At 44.9% G+C, this 20867-nt stretch overlaps 1 protein-coding gene across 2 annotated transcripts in view; it reads left to right on the plus strand.

Annotated features, from left to right (window-relative positions):
- Positions 1-20867, plus strand: part of LCT (lactase) — a 62027-nt gene that overhangs the window by 30440 nt on the left and 10720 nt on the right. For both annotated transcript variants that reach the window (XM_067742064.1, XM_067742065.1), the window contains exons 7-11: positions 8976-9621; positions 12120-13670; positions 14316-14584; positions 17329-17619; positions 19773-19971. In XM_067742064.1, the coding sequence (XP_067598165.1) occupies positions 8976-9621; positions 12120-13670; positions 14316-14584; positions 17329-17619; positions 19773-19971 (2956 nt within the window). The remainder of the gene's footprint in view (positions 1-8975; positions 9622-12119; positions 13671-14315; positions 14585-17328; positions 17620-19772; positions 19972-20867) is intronic.

Consider the following 20867-nt stretch of genomic DNA (forward strand, 5'->3'; position numbering starts at 1 on the left):
TCATTTAATTAATTTTTTTATACAGCAGGTTCTTATTAGTCATCAATTTTATACACATCAGTGTATACATGTCAATCCCAATCTCCCAATTCATCACACCACCACCACCCCCCCCACTGCTTTCCCCCCTTGGTGTCCATACGTTTGTTCTCTACCTCTGTTTCTCATTTTCTGCCCTGCAAACCAGTTCATCTGTACCATTTTTCTAGGTTCCACATATATGCATTAATATACGATATTTGTTTTTCCCTTTCTGACTTCACTCTGTGTGACTGTCTCTAGATCCATCCACGTCTCAACAAATGACCCAATTTTATTCCTTTTTATGAAAAGGAATTGTATTCCATTTTATATATATATACCACATATTCTTTATCCATTCATCTGTCGATGGACATTTAGGTTGCTTCCATGACCTGGCTATTGTAAATAGTGCTGCAATGAACATTGGGGTACATGTGTCTTTTTGAATTATAGTTTTCTCTGGGTATTTGCCCAGTAGTGGGATTGCTGGATCATATGGTATTTCTAATTTTAGTTTTGTGTGTGTGTGTGTGTGTGTATGTGTGTGTGTGTGGTACCCGGGCCTCTCACTGTTGTGGCCTCTCCCGTTGCAGAGCGCAGGCTCAGTGGCCATGGCTCACGGGCCCAGCCGCTCCGCGGCATGTGGGACCTTCCCGGACCGGGGCACGAACCCGTGTCCCCTGCATCGGCAGGCGGACTCTCAACAACTGTGCCACCAGGGAAGCCCTATTTTTAGTTTTTATAAGGAACCTCCATACTGTTCTCCATAGTGGCTGTATCAATTTACATTCCCACCAACAGTGCAAGAGGATTCCCTTATCTCCACACCCTCTCCAGCATTTGTTGTCTGTAGACTTTCTGATGATGCCCATTCTAACTGGTGTGAGGTGATACCTCATTGTAGTTTTGATTTGCATTTCTCTAATAATTAGTGATGTTGAGCAGCTTTTCATGTGCTTCTTGGCCATCTGTATGTCTTCTTTGGAGAAATGTCTATTTAGGTCTTCTGCCCATTTTTGGATTGGGTTGTTTGTATTTTTAATATTGAGCTGCATGAGCTGTTTATATATTTTGGAGAATAATTCTTTGTCTGTTGATTCGTTTGCAAATATTTTCTCCCATTCTGAGGGTTGTCTTTTCGTCTTGTTTATGGTTTCCTTTGCTGTGCAAAAGCTTTGAAGTTTCATTAGGTCCCATTTGTTTATTTTTGTTTTTATTAACATTACTCTAGGAGGTGGATCAAAAAAGACCTTCCTGTGATTTATGTCAAAGAGTTTTCTTCCTATGTTTTCCTCTAACAGTTTTATAGTGTCCGGTCTTACATTTATGTCTCTAATCCATTTTGAGTTTATTTTTGTGTATGGTGTTAGGGAGTGTTCTAATTTCATTCTTTTACATATAGCTGTCCAGTTTTCCCAGCACCACTTATTGAAGAGACTGTCTTTTCTCCATTGTATATCCTTGCCTCCTTTGTCATAGATTAGTTGACCATAGGTGCGTGGGTTTATCTCTGGGCTTTCTATCTTGTTCCATGGATCTATATTTCTGTTTTTGTGCCAGTACCTTATAGTCTTGATGACTGTAGCTTTGTAGTATAGTCTGAAGTCAGGGAGTCTGATTCCTCCAGCTCCGTTTTTTTCCCTCAAGACTGCTTTGGCTATTTGGGGTCTTTTGTGTCTCCATACAAATTTTAAGATTTTTTGTTCTAGTTCCGTAAAAAATGCCATTGGTAATTTGATAGGGATTGCACTGAATCTGTAGATTGCTTTGGGTAGTATAGTCATTTTCACAATATTGATTCTTCTAATCCAGGAACATGATATATCTCTCCATCTGTTGGTATCATCTTTAATTTCTTTCATCAGTGTCTTATAATTTTCTGCATACAGGTCTTTTGTCCCCCTAGGTAGGTTTATTCCTAGGTATTTTATTCTTTTTGTTGCAGTGGCAAATGGGAGTGTTTCCTTAATTTCTCTTTCAGATTTTTCATCATTAGTGTATAGGAATGCAAGAGATTTCTGTGCATTAATTTTGTATCCTGCAACTTTACAAAATTCATTGATCAGCTCTAGTAGTTTTCTGGTGGCATCTTTAGGATTCCCTATGTATAGCATCATGTCATCTGCAAACAGTGACAGTTTTACTTCTTGTTTTCCAATTTGTATCCCTTTTATTTTTTTTCTTCTTTGATTGCCGTGCCAGGACTTCCAAAACTATGTTGAATAATAGTGCTGAGAGTGGACATCCTTGTCTTGTTCCTGATCTTAGAGGAAATGCTTTCAGTTTTCCACCATTGAGAATAATGTTTGCTGTGGGTTTGTCATATATGGCCTTTATTATGTTGAGGTAGTTTCCCTCTATGCCCACTTTCTGGAGAGTTTTTATCATAAATGGGTGTTGAATTTTGTCAAAAGCTCTTTCTGCATCTATTGAGATGATCATATGGTTTTTACTTTCAATTTGATAATATGGTGTATCACATTGATTGGTTTGCATATATTGAAGAATCCTTGCATTCCTAGGGTAAACTCCACTTGATTATGGTGTATGATCCTTTTAATGTGTTGTTGGATTCTGTTTGCTAGTATTTTGTTGAGGATTTTTGCATCTATATTCATCAGTGATATTGGTCTGTAATTTTCTTTTTTTGTAGTATCTTTGTATGGTTTTGGTATCAGGGTGATGGTGGACTCATAGAATGAGCTTGGGAGTTGTTCCTTCCTCTGCAATTTTTTGGAAGAGTTTGAGAAGGATGGGTGTTAGCTCTTCTCTGTTTGATAGAATTCACCTGTGAAGCCATCTGGTCCTGGACTTTTTTTTTTTTTTTGGCGGTACACAGGCCTCTCACTGTTGTAGCCTCTCCTGTTGTGGATCACAGGCTTCGGACGCACAGGCTTAGCGGCCATGGCTCACGGGCCCAGCCGCTCCACGGCATGTGGGATCTTCCCGGACCAGGGCACGAACCCGCGTTCCCTGCATCGGCAGGCGGGCTCTCAAGCACTGCGCCACCAGGGAAGCCCGGTTGGAAGATTTTTAATCACAGTTTGAATTTCATTACTTGTGATTGGTCTGTTCATATTTTATATTTCCTCCTGGTTCAGTCTTGGAAGGTTATAGTTTTCTAAGAATTTGTCCATTTCTTCCAGGTTGTCCCTTTTATTGGCATAGAGTTCCTTGTAGTAGTCTCTTAGAATGCTTTGTATTTCTGTGGTGTCTGTTGTAACTTCTCCCTTTTCATTTCTAATTTTATTAATTTGAGTCCTCTCCCTCTTTTTTTTTTTTTTGCGGTACGCGGGCCTCTCACTGTTGTGGCCTCTCCCGTTGCGGAGCCCAGGCTCCAGGCACACAGGCTCAGCGGCCATGGCTCACGGGCCCAGCCGCTCCGCGGCATGTGGGATCTTCCCGGACTGGGGCACGAACCTGTGTCCGCTGCATCGGCAGGTGGACTCTCAACCACCGCACCACGAGGGAAGCCCTCTCTCTTTTTCTTGATGAGTCTGGCAAATGGTTTATCAATTTTGTTTATCTTCTCAAAGAAGCAGCTTTTAGTTTTATTGATCTTTGCTATTGTTTTCTTTGTTTCTATTTCATTTATTTCTGCTCTGATCTTTATGATTTCTTTCCTTCTGCTAACTTTGGGTTTTGTTTGTTCTTCTTTCTCTGGTTCCTTTAGGTGTAAGGTTAGATTGTTTATTTGCGATTTTGTTTGTTTCTTGAGATAGGCTTGTATAGCTATAAACTTCCCTCTTAGAAGTGCTTTTGCTACATCCCATAGGTTTTGGATCATCGTGTTTTCATTGTCATTTGTCTCTAGGTATTATTTGATCTCCTCTTTGATTTCTTTAGTGATCTCTTGGTTATTTAGTAATGTATTGTTTAGCCTCCATGTGTTTGTGTTTTTTATGTTTTTTTCCCTGTAATTCATTTTTTTATTGATTTTTTTTTAATATTTATTTATTTATTGATTGATTGATTGATGGCTGTGTTGGGTCTTCGTTTCTGTGCGAGGACTTTCTCTAGTTGCGGCAAGTGGGGGCCACTCTTCATCGCGGTGCACGGGCCACTCACTATCGCAGCCTCTCTTGTTGTGGAGCACAGGCTCCAGACGCGCAGGCTCAGTAATTGTGGCTCACGGGCCCAGTTGCTCTGCAGCATGTGGGATCTTCCCAGACCAGGGCTTGAACCCGTGTCCCCTGCACTGGCAGGCAGGCTCTCAACCACTGCGCCACCAGGGAAGCCCTCCCTGTAATTCATTTTTAATCTCATAGCATTGTGGTCAGAAAAGATGCTTGATATGATTTCAGTTTTCTTAAATTTACTGAGGCTTGATTTGTGACCCAGGATCCTGGAGAATGTTCCATGCGCACTTGAGAAGAAAGTGTAATCTGCTGTTTTTGGATGGAATGTCCTATAAATATCAATTAAATCTATCTGGTCTATTGTGTCATTTAAAGCTTCTGTTTCCTTATTTTCATTTTGGATGATCTGTCCATTGGTGTAAGTGAGGTGTTAAAGTCCCCCACTATTATTGTGTTACTGTCGATTTCCTCTTTTATAGCTGTTAGCAGTTGCCTTATGTATTGAGGTGCTCCTATGTTTGGTGCATATATATTTATAATTCTTATTGTTATATCTTCTTCTTGGATTCATCCCTTGATCATTGTGTAGTGTCCTTCCTTGTCTCTTGTAACAGTCTTTATTTTAAAGTCTATTTTATCTGGTATGAGTATTGCTACTCCAGCTTTCTATTGATTTCCATTTGCACGGAATAACTTTTTCCATCCCCTCACTTTCAGTCTGTATGTGTCCCTAGGTCTGAAGTGGGTCTCTTGTAGACAGCATATATATGGGTCTTGTTTTTGTATCCATTCAGCAAGGCTGTTTCTTTTGGTTGGAGCATTTAATCCATTTACATTTAAGGTAATTATCGATATGTATGTTCCTATGACCATTTTCTTAATTGTTTCGGGTTTGTTTATGTAGGTCCTTTTCTTCTCTTGTGTTTTCCACTTAGAGAAGTTCCTTTAGCATTTGTTGTAGAGCTGGTTTGGCGGTGCTGAATTCTCTTAGCTTTTGCTTGTCTGTAAAGCTCTTGATTTCTTCATCGAATCTGAATGAGATCCTTGCCGGGTAGAGTAATCTTGGTTGTAGGTTCTTCCCTTTCATCACTTTAAGTATATCATGCCACTCCCTTCTGGCTTGTAGAGTTTCTGCTGAGAAATCAGCTGTTAACCTTATGGGAGTTCCCTTGTATGTTATTTGTCGTTTTTCCCTTGCTGCTTTCAATAATTTTTCTTTGTCTTTAATTTTTGCCAATTTGATTACTATGTGTCTCGACATGTTTCTCCTTGGGTTTATCCTGTATGGGACTCTCTGCGCTTCCTGGCCTTGGGTGACTATTTCCGTTCCCATGGTAGGGATGTTTTCGACTATAATCAAATATTTTCTCTGATCCTTTCTCTCTCTCTTCTCCTTCTGGGATCCCTATAATGTGAATGTTGTTGTGTTTAATGTTGTCCCAGAGGTCTCTTAGGCTATCTTCATTTCTTTTCATTATTTTTTTCCTTATTCTGTTCCACAGCAGTGAATTCCACCATTCTGTCTTCCAGGTAACTTATACGTTCTTCTGCCTCAGTTATTCTGCTATTGATTCCTTCTAGTGTAGTTTTCATTTCAGTTATTGTATTGTTCATCTCTGATTGTTTGTTCTTTAATTCTTCTAGGTCTTTGTTAAACATTTCTTGCATCTTCTCGATCTTTGCCTCCATTCTTTTTCTGAGGTCCTGGATCATCTTCACTATCATTATTCTGAATTCTTTTTCTGGAAGGTTGCCTATCTCCACTTCATTTAGTTGTTTTTCTGGGGTTTTATCTTGTTCCTTCATCTGGTACATAGCCCTCTGCCTTTTCATCTTGTCTTTCTGTGAAAGTGGTTTTTGTTCCACAGGCTGCAGGATTGTAGTTCTTGCTTCTGCTGTCTGCCCTCTGGTGGATGAGGCTATCTAAGAGGCTTGTGCAAGTTTCCTGATGGGAGGGACTGGTGGTGGGTAGAGCTGGGTGTTGCTCTGGTGGGCAGAGTTCAGTAAAACTGTAATCTGCTTGACTGCTGATGGATGGGGCTGGGTTCCCTCCATGTTGGTTGTTTGGCCTGAGGCAACCCAACACTGAAGCCTACCTGGGCTCTTCGGTGGGGCTAATGGCAGACTCTGGGAGGGCTCATGCCAAGGAGTCCTTCCCAGAACTTCTGTTGCCAGTGTCCTTGTCCCCATGGTGAGCCACAGCCCCCCCACCCCCGCCTCTGCAGGAGACCCTCCAACACTAGCAGGTAGGTCTGGTTCAGTCTCCTATGGGGTCACTGCTCCTTCCCCTGGGTCCCGATGTGCACACTACTTTGTGTGTACCCTCCAAGAGTGGAGTCTCTGTTTCCCCCAGCCCTGTCGAAGTCCTGCAATCAAATCCCACTAGCCTTCAAAGTCTGATTCTCTATGAATTCCTCCTCCCGTTGCTGGACCCCCAGGTTGGGAAGCCTGATGTGGGGCTCAGAACCTTCACTCCAGTGGGTGGACTTCTGTGGTATAAGTGTTCTACAGTTTGTGAGTCACCCACCCAGCAGTTATGGGATTTGATTTTATTGTGATAGCACTCCTTCTACCATCTCATTGTGGCTTCTCCTTTGTCTTTGCATGTACGGTATCTTTTTTGGTGAGTTCTAGTGTCTTCCTGTTGATGACTGTCCAGCAGCTAGTTGTGATTCTGGTGTTCTCACAAGAGGGAGTGAGAGCACCTCCTTCTACTCCGCCATCTTGGTTCAGGCTCCCTAGACATTCTTTTTTAAGTATGCTTTTTTCATTATGATTTATCCCAAGAGATTGGATATAGTTCCCTGTGCTCTACAGTAGGACCTTGTTGTTTATCCATTCTAAATGTAATAGTTTGCATCTACCAACCCCAAACTCCCTGTCCATTCCTCTCCCTCCCCACCTCCCCCTTGGCAACCGCAAGTCTGATCTCGATGTCTGTGGGTCTGTTTCTGTTTTGTAGATAGGTTCTTTTGAACATATTTTAGATTCCACATATAATGTCATATGGTATTTGTCTTTCTCTTTCTGACTTATTTCACTTAGTATGATAATCTCTAGTTGCATCCATGCTGCTGCAAATGGCATTATTTTGTTCTTTTTTATGGCTGAGTAGTATTCCATTGTATATATGTACCACATCTTCATTATCCGTTCGTCTGTTGATGGGCATTTAGGTTGCTTCCATATCTTGGCTATTGTGAATAGTGCTGCTGTGAACATAGGGGTGCATGTGTCTTTTTATTTTTTAGAGTAGTTTCAGGTTCACAGCAAAACTGAGTGGAAGACACAGAGACTTCCCATTTACTCCCTGCCCCCACACATGTATAGAGTCCCCCGTTATCGACATCCCCCACCTGCACGGCAGATTTGTTACAATCAAAGACATATACAATGATCTATACACCGACACATTATCATTCTAGTGCCCATTTTTTACTTGAAATGTCATTAAACCTTTTCCATGTCATTACGTGATCACAGTGATTGTTTCTGATGGTTGCCTAGTATTCCACTGAGCACCCTGCCCCAACACCAGCAAGCTTAGAAGGGAAGCCTTCCTGCCTTTTAGAAAGGAGCACACTTTGCTGTTGGAGATTAGGACCCACCCAGTTAAGAACTAACATTTGGGACATTAGAAGCAGTCAGGAGCTTCTCTTCCTAGAGCACGTTTTGGGTGTAAAATTCTTCAAACATAGGTGTCATCATCTTCACATGATAAAAAGGAAAAGAAAAAGGTGCTAAGCTGTAGCAAACCTCCTCCTGCACTCCAGGTTTCTGCTCTGTGCTGTATGTACACAGTTGCATTGAATCCTCCTGGATGGATCCATAATTACCCACTTCCTGCAGACAAGGAAGCTGAAGTCGAGGGAGAAGATGGTTTGAGTTTACTGAGCATGTTAGTGATAGAGTCAATATTCAGATGTAGGCTTGTTATACTCCAGGTACCCCACCTTTAACGTTTCTCCTGGTGCTCCACCAAGGAAAGATGTTGACATTTGTAAGACCATGAGTTAAGTCTACAGCAGATCCTGGTTGTGGTTTCTCTTCCTAGACTTCATTAAGTAGAAAGGAGAACAGGAAGGCTAGAAATAATTTCCCCCTCTTTTGTGTGTTAACTAAAGTGATTGCCCCTGCCAATTAGTTGTGGACTAGTCAATAAGCCCTTCCTGGGACTTCCCTGGTGGCGCAGTGGTTAAGAGTCCGCCTGCCAATGCAGGGGACACGGGTTCGAGCCCTGGTCCGGGAAGATCCCACATGCCGCGGAGCAACTAAGCCCGCGTGCCACAACTACTGAAGCCCGCATGCCTAGAACCTGTACTCTGAAACAAGAGAAGCCACCGCAATGAGAAGCCCACGTACCGCAACAAAGAGTAGCTCCCGCTCAACACAACTAGAGAAAATCCACACACAGTAATGAAGACCCAATGCAACCAAAGATTTAAAAAATTAAAAAAAAAAAAAAAAAGCACTTACTGAGGACAGAGGCAGAGGAACTGGGTGATGATCCAGGCCTGGGGTCAGACTGCCTGTGCTCTCCCCTTCTCTGGATCCTGTGTTCCTCACCTGTATCATAGTAATAGTATTTGTACTTGCCACATAAGTGAGGATCACACAAGATAAGCCATTGACACCTGTTATTGTTAATGTGGTTGTGGTGCTGTCGCTATCGACCTGGTGATGGTGGTGATGGTGGTATTGACTTGTTGACACAGTTGTGGATGTTGCTGACGTTGTTGCTGTTGACTTTATTAACTTGCTACCGTTACTGACTTTGGTGTCAACTTGCTGACGTTGTTGTTGACTTGTTATTGGCTTGTGGGTGCTGTTGTTGTCACTAAGACCTGTATTTCCTTCTTTCTTCCTCACAAGGTGGCTCACGTGGTGCTCAAGGCTCATGCCAGGGCTTGGCACCACTACAACAGCCAACATCGCCCACAGCAGCAGGGGCGAGTAGGCATTGTACTGAACTCAGACTGGGCAGAGCCCCTGTCCCCAGGGAGGCCTGAGGACCGGAGAGCCTCTGAACGCTTCCTGCACTTCATGCTGGGCTGGTTTGCACACCCCATCTTTGTGGATGGAGACTACCCGGCTGCCCTGAGAACCCAGATCCAACAGACAAACAAACAGTGCCCCAGTCCTGTGGCCCAGCTCCCTAAGTTCACCGAAGCAGAGAAGCAGCTCCTGAAGGGCTCCGCTGACTTTCTGGGTCTGTCCCATTACACTTCCCGCCTCATCAGCAAGGCCCAAGGAGATACCTGCGTCCCCAGCTATGATACCATTGGAGGCTTCTCCCAACACGTGGACCCTGCGTGGCCCCAGACCGAATCCCCTTGGATTCGTGTGGTACCCTGGGGTATAAGGAGGCTGTTGCAGTTTGTATCCTTGGAATACACAAGAGGCAAAGTTCCAATCTACCTGGCTGGGAATGGCATGCCCATAGGGGAAAGTGAAGATCTCATCAATGATTCCTTGAGAATTGACTACTTCAATCAATATATCAATGAGGTGCTCAAGGGTAAGAATGTGGATATGCTGGTGATTGGAACGTGGGTGGTACTTCATCAAGTCTTCAGAGTTTTGTTTTGAGGGACAAAGACAGTCTCCCAAGAAAATGAAGCCAAAAAGTAGTATTTGTAGTAATAGTGTGAGTCCTTCATATCAGCCTCCTAACTCTCTCCCTCAAAGGCCTCAAGCCTTTACTTTTATATTGCTAGTGCCTACAGCGCTCCCTTCTACACTCTGCCTATCTGAGTCCTATCTATCCATCAAACCTCATCATCTTTTAACACATTTAGTTAACAAATATTTATTGAGTGCCCATTACATGCCAGACATTGTGCAAGACAGTAGGGGTACCATATTGAACCAACACCTTCTTTTCCCAGAGGGGACTCAGAGTCTACAGAGGGACGCAGACAGAAAAGTGCAATATATGGTGATGATGGCATTACAGGGTGACATGAGGACACTCAGGGTGGGACTCCAGCCCATTAAATCTTCCCCCATCGCTCCAGCCTGGCCTGATCTTCATTTCCTTCGACGGGGTATAAAATCTACATTCCACATCATTCACTTTGGTCCACTTAACCTATATCTACAGTCTCATTTTTACCTTATATGTCTTTTTATTTCAAGTAAAAAGGAGAGGCAAATAGGTTTCATCTCAGTACGTCAGTCCTAATCAACTGATAGTGGCTAGCTGTCTGCCTAGAGGGCTGTGTTGAGAAGATTTCGAGGCCTTGTCTAGAATCAAAGAGAAAGAGTTTAGAAGTGACCCCTGCCCTGGGCACTGCAGTAAGGAATGGAGACCTACATCCCACTGTTAGTGAGGTCAGACTTCACCTGTACTCTCCTCAGTATCAAGGAATCCCTTTAAGACATTATCTCAAGTGATCCTTGAAACAGCCTTGTTCAGTAAATAGGGGCAGATATTATCTTCATGGGACAACTATGAAAACCGATGCTCTGAGAGATTAAATGATATGCCCAGACATCCAGTGAGTGGAGCCATAGGCCCTTCTGTTTCTGGCTCAGCAATTCCTTCTGCCCACTAACCTATGAGGCTTTTATTCATCTTTATGTTCCCAGAGCCTAGCACAGCGTGGGATAAAGTAGGTGCCTACTAAATTATTTATTGAGTGAATGAGCGACGTTACCTACCTCTTACACAGTCATCCACAGCTATTGCTCTGACTCCTGGTTGACTCACTAGAACATTTTTAATTCTTTCACAGTTCTGGAGGCCAGAAGTCCAAAATCAAGACGTCACTAGGAACACTTTCCATCCAAAGCCTCTGAGGGAGAATCCTTCCTTGCCTCTTCCAGCTTCTGGGGGATCTAGGCCTTCCTTGGCTGTGGCTGCATGACTCCAATCTCTGCCTTCACCTTCACATGGCCTTCTCCCCTATGTCACTTATGATGATGCTTGTCACTGAATTTAGGACCCACCTTGATTAATCCAGGATGGTCTCATTTTGAGATCCTTAACTTAGTGAATTATATTTGCAAAACCCCTTTTGCCAAATAAGGTTACATCAGTAGTACCAGGGGTCAGCACTTGGATATACCTTTTTGGGGACCACAATTCAAGCCACTGAATCAGAGAATACATTTTTTTAGGCTTTATTTCTCCTTTTAAAAACGGAATGCGTGATTATTTCATGTCAATATTACTAAACATAAAGAAGAAAAAACAAAAGCATATTTTTTAAAGATTAAATGATTTATGTATTCTGTATTAAACCAAGGAGTCCTGACACTAGCAGATGGGGCACTTTTTCTTTTTCTTTTTTTTTTTTTTTTTTTTTGCAGTACGCGGGCCTCTCACTGCTGTGGCCTCTCCCGTTGCGGAGCACAGGCTCCGGACGCGCAGGCTCAGCGGCCATGGCTCACGGGCCCAGCCGCTCCGCGGCATGTGGGATCTTCCCGGACCGGGGCACGAACCCGTGTCCCCTGCATCGGCAGGCGGACTCTCAACCACTACGCCACCAGGGAAGCCCGGGGCACTTTTTCTTTATTACTCATTTTAAGGTAGGGACACACCTTTCGATTGAGACTTATGGCCACAGATGTGGCCTGATGTTTTGTGTGGGTCTTACGGATTTTCCTTTTACTTGTTATGAGGAGGAAAAAGGGTTAATATCTTGGGGGTAACCCAAGTCACCTCCCGAACTTTCATGTTAAAAGGAAAACCTTTTAAAAGTAACATCAGCCCTTTGCAACTCTGTCATCATTTCAGACCCCAACCAATCCTTGCTTAACACACACCCTTACTTCTTGCCAGCTCCAATCCTAATTCTCGACAAACAATTTATGTAACCTTGCAGTTTTTGCCTTTGTAAGCGTCCCCCATTTTATAGTGGAACACAATTCAAGTGCTTCCTGACTCTGTGTCTCCCGGGCTGCAGTGCTAACAAACCCCAAAATAGACACCTCTATTTTAAAAATAATAAAAATAAAAGGCAACATCAGTAAGAGACTTTAAAACAATCCCAATTTTGGTTTTCTCCACAGCTGTCAAGGAGGACTCAGTGGATGTTCAATCTTACATTGCTCGTTCCCTCATCGACGGCTTCGAAGGCCCCTCTGGGTACAGCCAGAGGTTTGGGCTGTACCATGTCAACTTCAACGACAGCAGCAGGCCAAGGACTCCCAGGAAATCTGCCTACTTTTTCACCAGCATGATTGAAAAGAATGGTTTCCTCACCAAGGTAGTAAAAAGACTGCCACCATCCAGTAAAGCAAACGTCCCCCGGAAAATCAGAGCCTTCACGTTTCCATCCGAGGTACCCTCCAAGGCTAAAGTAGTCTGGGAAAAGTTCTCCAACCAACCCAAGTTTGAAAGAGATTTGTTCTACCACGGCACGTTCCGGGATGACTTCCTGTGGGGCGTGTCCTCGTCAGCCTATCAGATTGAAGGAGCTTGGGATGCTGACGGCAAAGGCCCCAGCATCTGGGATAATTTTACCCACACACCAGGGAGCAACGTGAAAAACAGTGCTACTGGAGACATAGCCTGTGACAGCTATAACCATCTGGATGCTGATCTGAACATGCTTCGAGCTCTGAAGGTGAAGGCCTATCGCTTCTCCATCTCCTGGTCTCGGATTTTCCCGACTGGAAGAAACACTTCTGTCAACATACGTGGTGTTGATTATTACAACAGGCTGATTGATGGCTTGGTGGCAAGCAGCATCTCTCCCATGGTGACACTGTTCCACTGGGACCTGCCCCAGGCCCTCCAGGATATTGGAGGCTGGGAGAATCCTTCCTTGATTGAGTTGTTTAACAGCTATGCAGACTTTTGTTTCCAGACCTTTGGTGACAGAGTCAAGTTCTGGATGACTTTTAACGACCCCACATCCCAGGCATGGTTGGGGTATGGCTCAGGGAAATTTCCCCCAAATGTGAACGACCCAGGCTGGGGACCTTACAGAATTGGCCATGCAATCATCAAAGCTCATGCCAGAGTCTATCACACTTACGATGAGAAGTACAGGCAAGAGCAGAAGGGGGTCATCTCTTTGAGCCTCGGTGCACACTGGGCAGAGCCCCAGTCGCCGGGGGTCCCCAGGGATGTGGAGGCAGCTGACCGAATGCTGCAGTTCTCACTGGGCTGGTTCGCCCACCCCATCTTCCGAAACGGAGACTATCCCGATGCCATGAAGTGGAAAGTGGGGAACAGGAGTGAACTACAGCACTTAGCCACCTCCCGCCTGCCCAGCTTCACTGAGGAAGAGAAGAGGTACATCTCAGCTACGGCCGACGTGTTCTGCCTCAACACCTACTCCTCCAGAATCGTGCGGCATGCAACACCCAGGTTAAACCCGCCCTCCTATGAAGATGATCGGGAGCTGACCGAGAGGGAAGACTCTTCCTGGCCCTCCACGGCAGTGAACAGAGCTGCATCCTGGGGGATGCGAAGACTGCTCAACTGGATCAAGGAAGAGTATGGGGACGTCCCCATTTACATCACTGAAAACGGAGCAGGGCTGACAGATCCGAGAGTGGAAGATACCAATAGGATATTTTACCACAAAACCTATATCAATGAAGCTTTGAAAGGTACGTGAGTGTTCATGTCCCCCTTACAAAATCTCCCAACGTCCACATGTCATGTGCCTGAAATGGTTTGGCAGAGTGGATTACACACCATCAACAGGTCTCCCTTTTATACCCTAATTCCATAATTCTTTCCGGTCTGGGGTTACATATCCCTTTGGGAATCTGAAAAAAGCAATGGCCATCTCCCCAAATGTACACACAGGGTCCCACAGGAGTATTCTCATGGGTCCATTCATTTATTATTGAGCAACTACTATGTGACAAGTTCTATTCTAAGTGCTGGGGACACAGCAGTGAACAAAATAAACAACTTTCTGCTGACACGGAGCTTATATTCTGGTGGGTTCCATGCACCCTAGAGCAATAAACTCTTCTCTAATTCACATTTCTGTATTTAACTTCTAAAGTAGGCTGAGACTCTTGAATTTCAGACATGTCCCTTTACCCCAACAAAAGAATTTGATTTTGCAAAGATCAGTCATTAATACTTGCTATGGGGGCATCAGTGTTGACAAAAAGAAAGGGACAAGATGATCTATCAGGGCACACATTACTTGTGTGCACAAGTTGGTGGTTTAGGACTACCTGCAGTGAGGAGTCCTCCTGGTGTAAAGCTCTCCTCTGCTGTCTGTGGAACGTTCCCAGCCTACAGGCTCGACGGTGTCGACCTTCGAGGATATGCTGCATGGTCCCTGATGGACAGTTTTGAGTGGCTAAATGGCTACACGGTCAAGTTTGGACTGTACCATGTTGATTTCAATAACGTGAACAGGCCTCGCACAGCAAGAGCCTCTGCCAGGTACTACACGGAGGTCATCATCAGTAACGGCATGCCGCTGCCCAAGGAAGACGAGTTTCTCTATGGACAGTTTCCCAAGGGCTTCAGCTGGAGTGTGGCTACCGCTTCATATCAGGTGAGGAGTTCAGGACAATTCACCATCTACAGCAAACCTACTATGTGCCAGGCTCTGGGGTCAGGGCTGGAGAGGGCAGGTGGGAGCAGTGGATTTTTATAGACCTGTGGGAGGGAAGTACGGCTACCTTGCGGGGGGAGTCTGGGAAGCCCTTTTCCCAGACAGCTTGGCTTCTTCACATCCCCAAATTCAGGTGGGCCATCACAGTTACAAGGGCTGTGCTGAGATGGGTGTTAGCAGGCCAGATGGAGCAGGTGGAGCCTGGAAGAAATACTTAGGCAAAGACATGCAAATATGAAGATTCTCAGCTGGATGCCTTTATTTCTCACCTAGTCTCTTCCCAGCAGACAGTTCGATCAAAATGGCTATCACATGGGCCTGGGCGTTTTCTGATGTCCTAATAACATCATACCTCTACTTTATTCATGCTAAATGAAGCTCACTAATACAGAAAATATGAGGATTTACTTTTCCTCAGAAAAAAAAGAAAGATAAAAAACGAAGAGTGACTTGCCCAGGCAGTTAGGGGTGTGACCCTGCCTTACATCTTCTTCCTCCATTTATTTTCTTTGATACAGGAGTAGGGGTTTGTATTCTCAGTGTGGAACCTGGGTGGGGTCAGTGGTCTGCGCTGACTTGACTCTGGGTTGCTCAGCCCTTGGATTTTTTCTAGGTGACCATAGCTGCTGAAAATGTTTCTGAGGAAGGTGAGGGTAGCTACCCCCAGACGACCAGACTACCAAGGTATAATGAAGTCTCAGACCAAATTCTGCCATATCCAGACATATGTTAACTAAGCACACTAACACAGGAACTATTCATGTATCCTATTCCATGGCCTGGAGAAAACCTCAGCTCTTGGTCCTCTTCGGTGCTCTGGTCAACACTGTGCATGAAAGGTGCACTTGAGGAAATGCCAAGATTTCAGAGACAGGATCCTGTTGCTCCAGGGAGACAGAATCTTCTGTAGCAGGGTTTCTCCAGCTGGGTCTGATTGACATTTGGGGCTGGATAGTTCTTTGTTATGGGCCCGTCCTGTGCACATGTAGGATGTTTAGCAGCAAACCTGGCCTTTACCCACTAGATGCCAGTAGACTCCTCCCCCAGCTGTAACAACTAAAAAAATGTCTGCAGACATTGCTAAGTGTCTCCTCAGAGACAAAATAGTCCCTGGGTGAGAACCACTGCCCCACAGGTTTATAGCTGGACTTACTTATTCTAGGGCTAGGGTTAGGGACTTATTCTAGGGCACAGGTTGCAGGCCTGAATCATTTATTACTATGAGAGTTGACAAATGGTGATTTTCTGAGTTCATCATTGCTTTTATATTTATTAGGTGGCATTCAAAAGAAAGGTCAAGCTTTGTCTTTTCTCCTACTTATTTACATTTTACTTATATGTAAATATATATTGATATATATCATCAGTATGGCCTTGTGAAGTCCTATTTTTTTTCCAATGGGTTATACTTTTGCTATTATTATGTATGCAGATGCTTAAATCGTCCACCTTTTGCCTGGTGGATTGTCCTTTAGCTGGATCCTGTGTCCTTTTGACATGGCCCATCATTCTTTGAGCACTCTGTTAATTCTTTCTGGTGCAACAAGATGTTCCAGGCTCATCTTGTATCTTTTCTGCTCCGGCCCTGTAATCAGCCATTTCTCTAATGAGCCCTGGTTCCTTTTATTGGATAAGGGCATTTAGAAACCAAGACCTGGGTGCTAGGTGTGCTCACTGCTACTGGGGTGTCATTACTTCTAGGCCCGCTCAGTGGACAGAGCTAGGAAATGCATGTGTGTGTACACACCACACATACACACACACACACACATACACGTGCGTATATATCTAGTTCTACATCCACCCAAATCTTTATGTTAAAAAACACAGATACCTCCATTGCAATCCAACTCTACAGGGTTAATGCTGGCCTTCCCACTTTTCATATTTGTATCTCTTTTCTCCAATGATGAGAAATCTAGTTCCTAATATCTTCAACATAGTCACTTATTTTCTTAGTCCCCCTGCATTAACTAGTCTCCCAACCACCAAGCCATCTCCTGCACCCAGATGGGCCACACGGGGTGCACTCCCGCTGACCTAGGGCCTGCCACTCTCAGAGGGGCTGTGCAGGCCAAGCCTGGACATGTCTTCTTGCTGAGAATGCCAGCACTACCTTAGCTGCAGCCAATCACACAGTATCACACTATATATGCTTAAGTGTTTTAAAGTAAATTATGGAAATTACACCTCTCAGACTACCTAAGCCCATAGGTAGGCATTTGCCCAGTGGCTTGTGGTCAGTTTATAGGTTAGGTGGGAGGAGGAAAAGGAGGCACAGAAACAGTGATACACATCCTGATTAGAAACTCTGCCTCTACATCTGGCATCATTGGGATTTGTTTGGCTGTGATTGGGGTTGAGGCATGTGGAATTGTTCATTCAAACTTTTAGTGAGCACCCACCATACTCCAGACACTGCTGCATTGACTGCTGGGCCACCAAGATGAAAGACGCAATGCCCAGACCTCAGTCTTGTAGGAAGAAAGCCAGTCAGCAAGCGGATAATTGTGCAGTGCAGCATGACAGTGCTGTGATGTTCAGAAAGTATGTACAGGAAGCTGTAGGAGTTCAGAAATCGAGGGGTGGCAGAGAAGGTGATGCTGACTTATGTCAGGACTCACCCACTGACTGGGAAGGGCTTGACTACATGACTTGCTTAGACCATGTCTTGTCATCTTGAGATCGAAGGTGCGTGGAGAGCAGATGGCAAAGGGCTCAGTATTTGGGACACGTTTTCTCACACACCACTGAGAGTTGGGAATGATGACACTGGAGACGTGGCCTGTGACAGTTATCACAAGATTGCCGAGGATGTGGTCGCCCTGCAGAACCTGGGTGTGACCCACTATCGCTTTTCCATCTCTTGGACTCGCATCCTCCCTGACGGAACTACCAAATACATCAATGAAGCGGGCCTGAACTACTACATGCGGCTCATCGACGCGCTGCAGGCTGCCAGCATCCAGCCCCAGGTGAGATGGGGCCCTGACCTGGCCTTGGCCAAGTCCCCTGGGAGCCAGTTGGGCTGGAGAGAACATTTCTTGTGTGAAAAAAATGCTGTTTTCAAATTTAATTTTTGAATGATCAGTAAAGATTTTCCTTCTGCCGCTGACCTCTAGCCATGTTTCCCTCATAGGTGACCAAGTTTGCTGGGTTCTCATGTCCTTTTGTGTATGTGACCAGTAGGCATGTGTATATGTGTATGTATATGCCTTTTCCCCTCTTTTTTCCTAATGGTATGATACATACAGTTTGATACTTGCTTTTTAAAAAATTTTTTATTTATTATTTATTTGGTTGTGCCAGGTCTTAGTTGTGGCAGGCGGGCTCCTTAGTTGTGGTATGTGGGCTTCTTAGTTGCAGCTCACAGGCTATTTAGTTGTGGCACGTGGGCTCCTTAGTTGTGGCTGGCGGGCTCTTACAGATATTTCCATATCCATACATAGTTTCCTCATTTGTTGCTTTTTTGCTTTGTTTTAGTTATGTGGTAATCGTTTGTACCTTACTTCTCTAATCACTTCCCTATTAATGGACACTCTTCCCTGTGATGTTTCCACTCTTGCCATTATAACCAGCACTACAATGAGTAACCATAGATGCATAATTACACTAGGGTGGAAGTTTATCTGTAGGATATGGTTCTAGGAGCAGAACTGCTGAGGCAAAAGTGCACGTGTTTTTAAGCCATGAGTTATTATGAATAATACAGAAGCTCACTTGTGGGCTTCTTTACTGTCACCAAATCTTTTACATTTTACTTGGGAGCATAAGAATACTTCTCCTTTTCCCCTGGGCCATTTATGATAAACAGCTGGAGGGCACTAGTTCTATGATACTGTGTGTTTCCTCTGCTGTATTGATTGGAGATTATGCACTGCAGCCAGAGCATAATCTCCGCATTAACCCCTCCCCCCCACCCCCCACCCCAAAAGCAGAGATTTTTACAAATAAAAGTGCTACCTGGACTTCTCACACTGCTAACACTGCAGGAACAAATCATCCATGCGGCGTTTATTACAGTGTGTGTGACCACTAGCTGTGATGGAGAGGGGATGGCCAGTGGCTGCCCTGCAGGAGCCCAAGATCTGGGGGGAAACGAGCTCCATTACACATAACAATTCACAACATCAGAAAGAACAGAACTCAGGGCTTAATGATTTTGTAGTTCTTATTTTTTTAAATAGATTTTAAAATATTTATTTATTTTTGGCTGTGCCACGTGTCATGCAGGATCTTAGTTTCCCGACCAGGGATCGAACCCAGGGTCTTGGCAGCGAGAGCATGGAGTCCTAACCACTGGACCTCCAGGGAATTCCCTGTAGTTCTTAAGGGCATTGAGACACCGCAGAAAAGAAAAGTGCTGTGGCCGGAAAAAGCTTCAAGGAGGTGTGGGTCTTGAAGAAAGAGGACAGTCTGGGTGGGTGGGTGGGCAGGGGAAGGGCATTTCAGGCAAAGGGAGAGACTGGGCCTGAGCTGAAGATGGTTGGCAGCCCAGTGGAGACTGCGGACAGTGGAGACCCCCGGCGTGGCCAAGAGGGGGTGTGTCAGGAGCATCAAGGGAAGACCCGGAGAGAGGAAAGGCTACCACACGGACATGGCCATAGGGGCCCCTCTCCAGCAAAGGGTTCCCAGGTCCTCAGAAAGAACCTCCAGACAGATGTCCATGGGGATGCCCCTTTACAAGCAAAATGCCTCAGAGCCTCAGACTCTCAGTGCAGTCTATCCCGGTGGTTCTGAAGCTCTAGCATTTCTGATCCTTGACTACAACCATAGCTAACATTTGCTGAAGAGATGGCAGGATGTCAGCCACTTTTTGTGTCCTCTGCCATGTGATTTCGGCCTCACAACGATTCCGGGACATGGAGGTCTCAGGGCCTGAGCCTGGGGTCAGATGGCTGGTAGGTGGCAGAGCTGAGACTCAAACCCAGGCTTCTCTGAGCCAGAGGTATGAATTTCTCACACTTCAACACTGCTGTCCTACCCTTCCGGCCAGAGAACCCTGAGGCTTATTTGTCACATCATTCATCCTCAGCTTTAGCAGTAGACATTTACGCTGGTGCATACAGCATCGCTGGCTTCCCATGAAAAGGAGGTTGATGGAAATGCTGATCTTGCTTTTTCACAGGTGACCATTTACCACTGGGACCTGCCGCAGGCACTCCAGGACATCGGAGGCTGGGAGAATGAGACGGTTGTACAGCGGTTTAAGGAGTATGCAGATGTGCTCTTCCAGAGGCTGGGGGACAAGGTGAAGTTCTGGATCACACTGAACGAGCCCTTTGTCATTGCTAACCAGGGCTATGGCTATGGGACAGCAGCTCCAGGTAAAGGTCCCAGACCCCCCCCTTGTCAGCTCTTTGGAGTGTGGCATTCTCAGCACCACAAAGACATGAAATCCAGGTAGCCCTGGAGGAGGAGGCTACGAAAGCCCGAAGGCAGTGCTTCATAATCCCTGCCTTCTGCTCAGGGCTGCCTGGCAGGCAGCAGAGCTTCCCCCTTCTGACACCACTTTTGCTGAACATGAACTTCACGTCTCAATACATCCAAATGGCTTCATTGCTCTCTCTCTACCTCTGATCTGCCTCAGATAGGAAGCTGCCTGAGATCAAGGGTGTGGACTAATCAATATAGGAAAGGACAATACATCAGACTGTACAGATCCACAGTGGTTTTTGCAACTCCAAAAATGCAAAAGTTTCCAATATATGATTTGGCTGACCTGGGCTTAACCTGACTTGAACCAATGTGAGGTGACATCCCACTTAGAGTGAACATTCAGAAGTTCTGCACGAGCAGTGCTCGTTTCGGCAGCACATATGCTAAAATTGGAAAAGTTCAGCAGCAGACGTATTAATGTCCTTAATCGTGGAGAGCTGTCTGGGCCCTGCTGGGGTCATATGTAACTATGTTATATGCAACTTATTACTTTTCCAAGACACAGAAACCTTTTAATCCCAAAATACATCAAACCCTGGGTTTTTTGTTTTTTTTTAATTGAAGTATATAGTTGATTTACAGTGCTGTGTTCCTAAGAGTTTTTAATAAGGAATTGTGGACCTCTCCTTGTCCCTTGAGAACCCTCCAATTTTCCTTTTCTTGAGTTCTGAGCCTTAGAGAGTAAATTCGTGTTCATTTATGTGATTCCTTGGGATTACATGTAAAAGCTGGAAAGAGCCACGGGGAGATCTGCTTTGACCCATTACCAGATGTATCTCCCATT

The sequence above is a fragment of the Pseudorca crassidens genome, chromosome 6 (genome assembly GCF_039906515.1).
Source record: "Pseudorca crassidens isolate mPseCra1 chromosome 6, mPseCra1.hap1, whole genome shotgun sequence".
Classification (NCBI taxonomy): Eukaryota; Metazoa; Chordata; class Mammalia; order Artiodactyla; family Delphinidae; genus Pseudorca; species Pseudorca crassidens.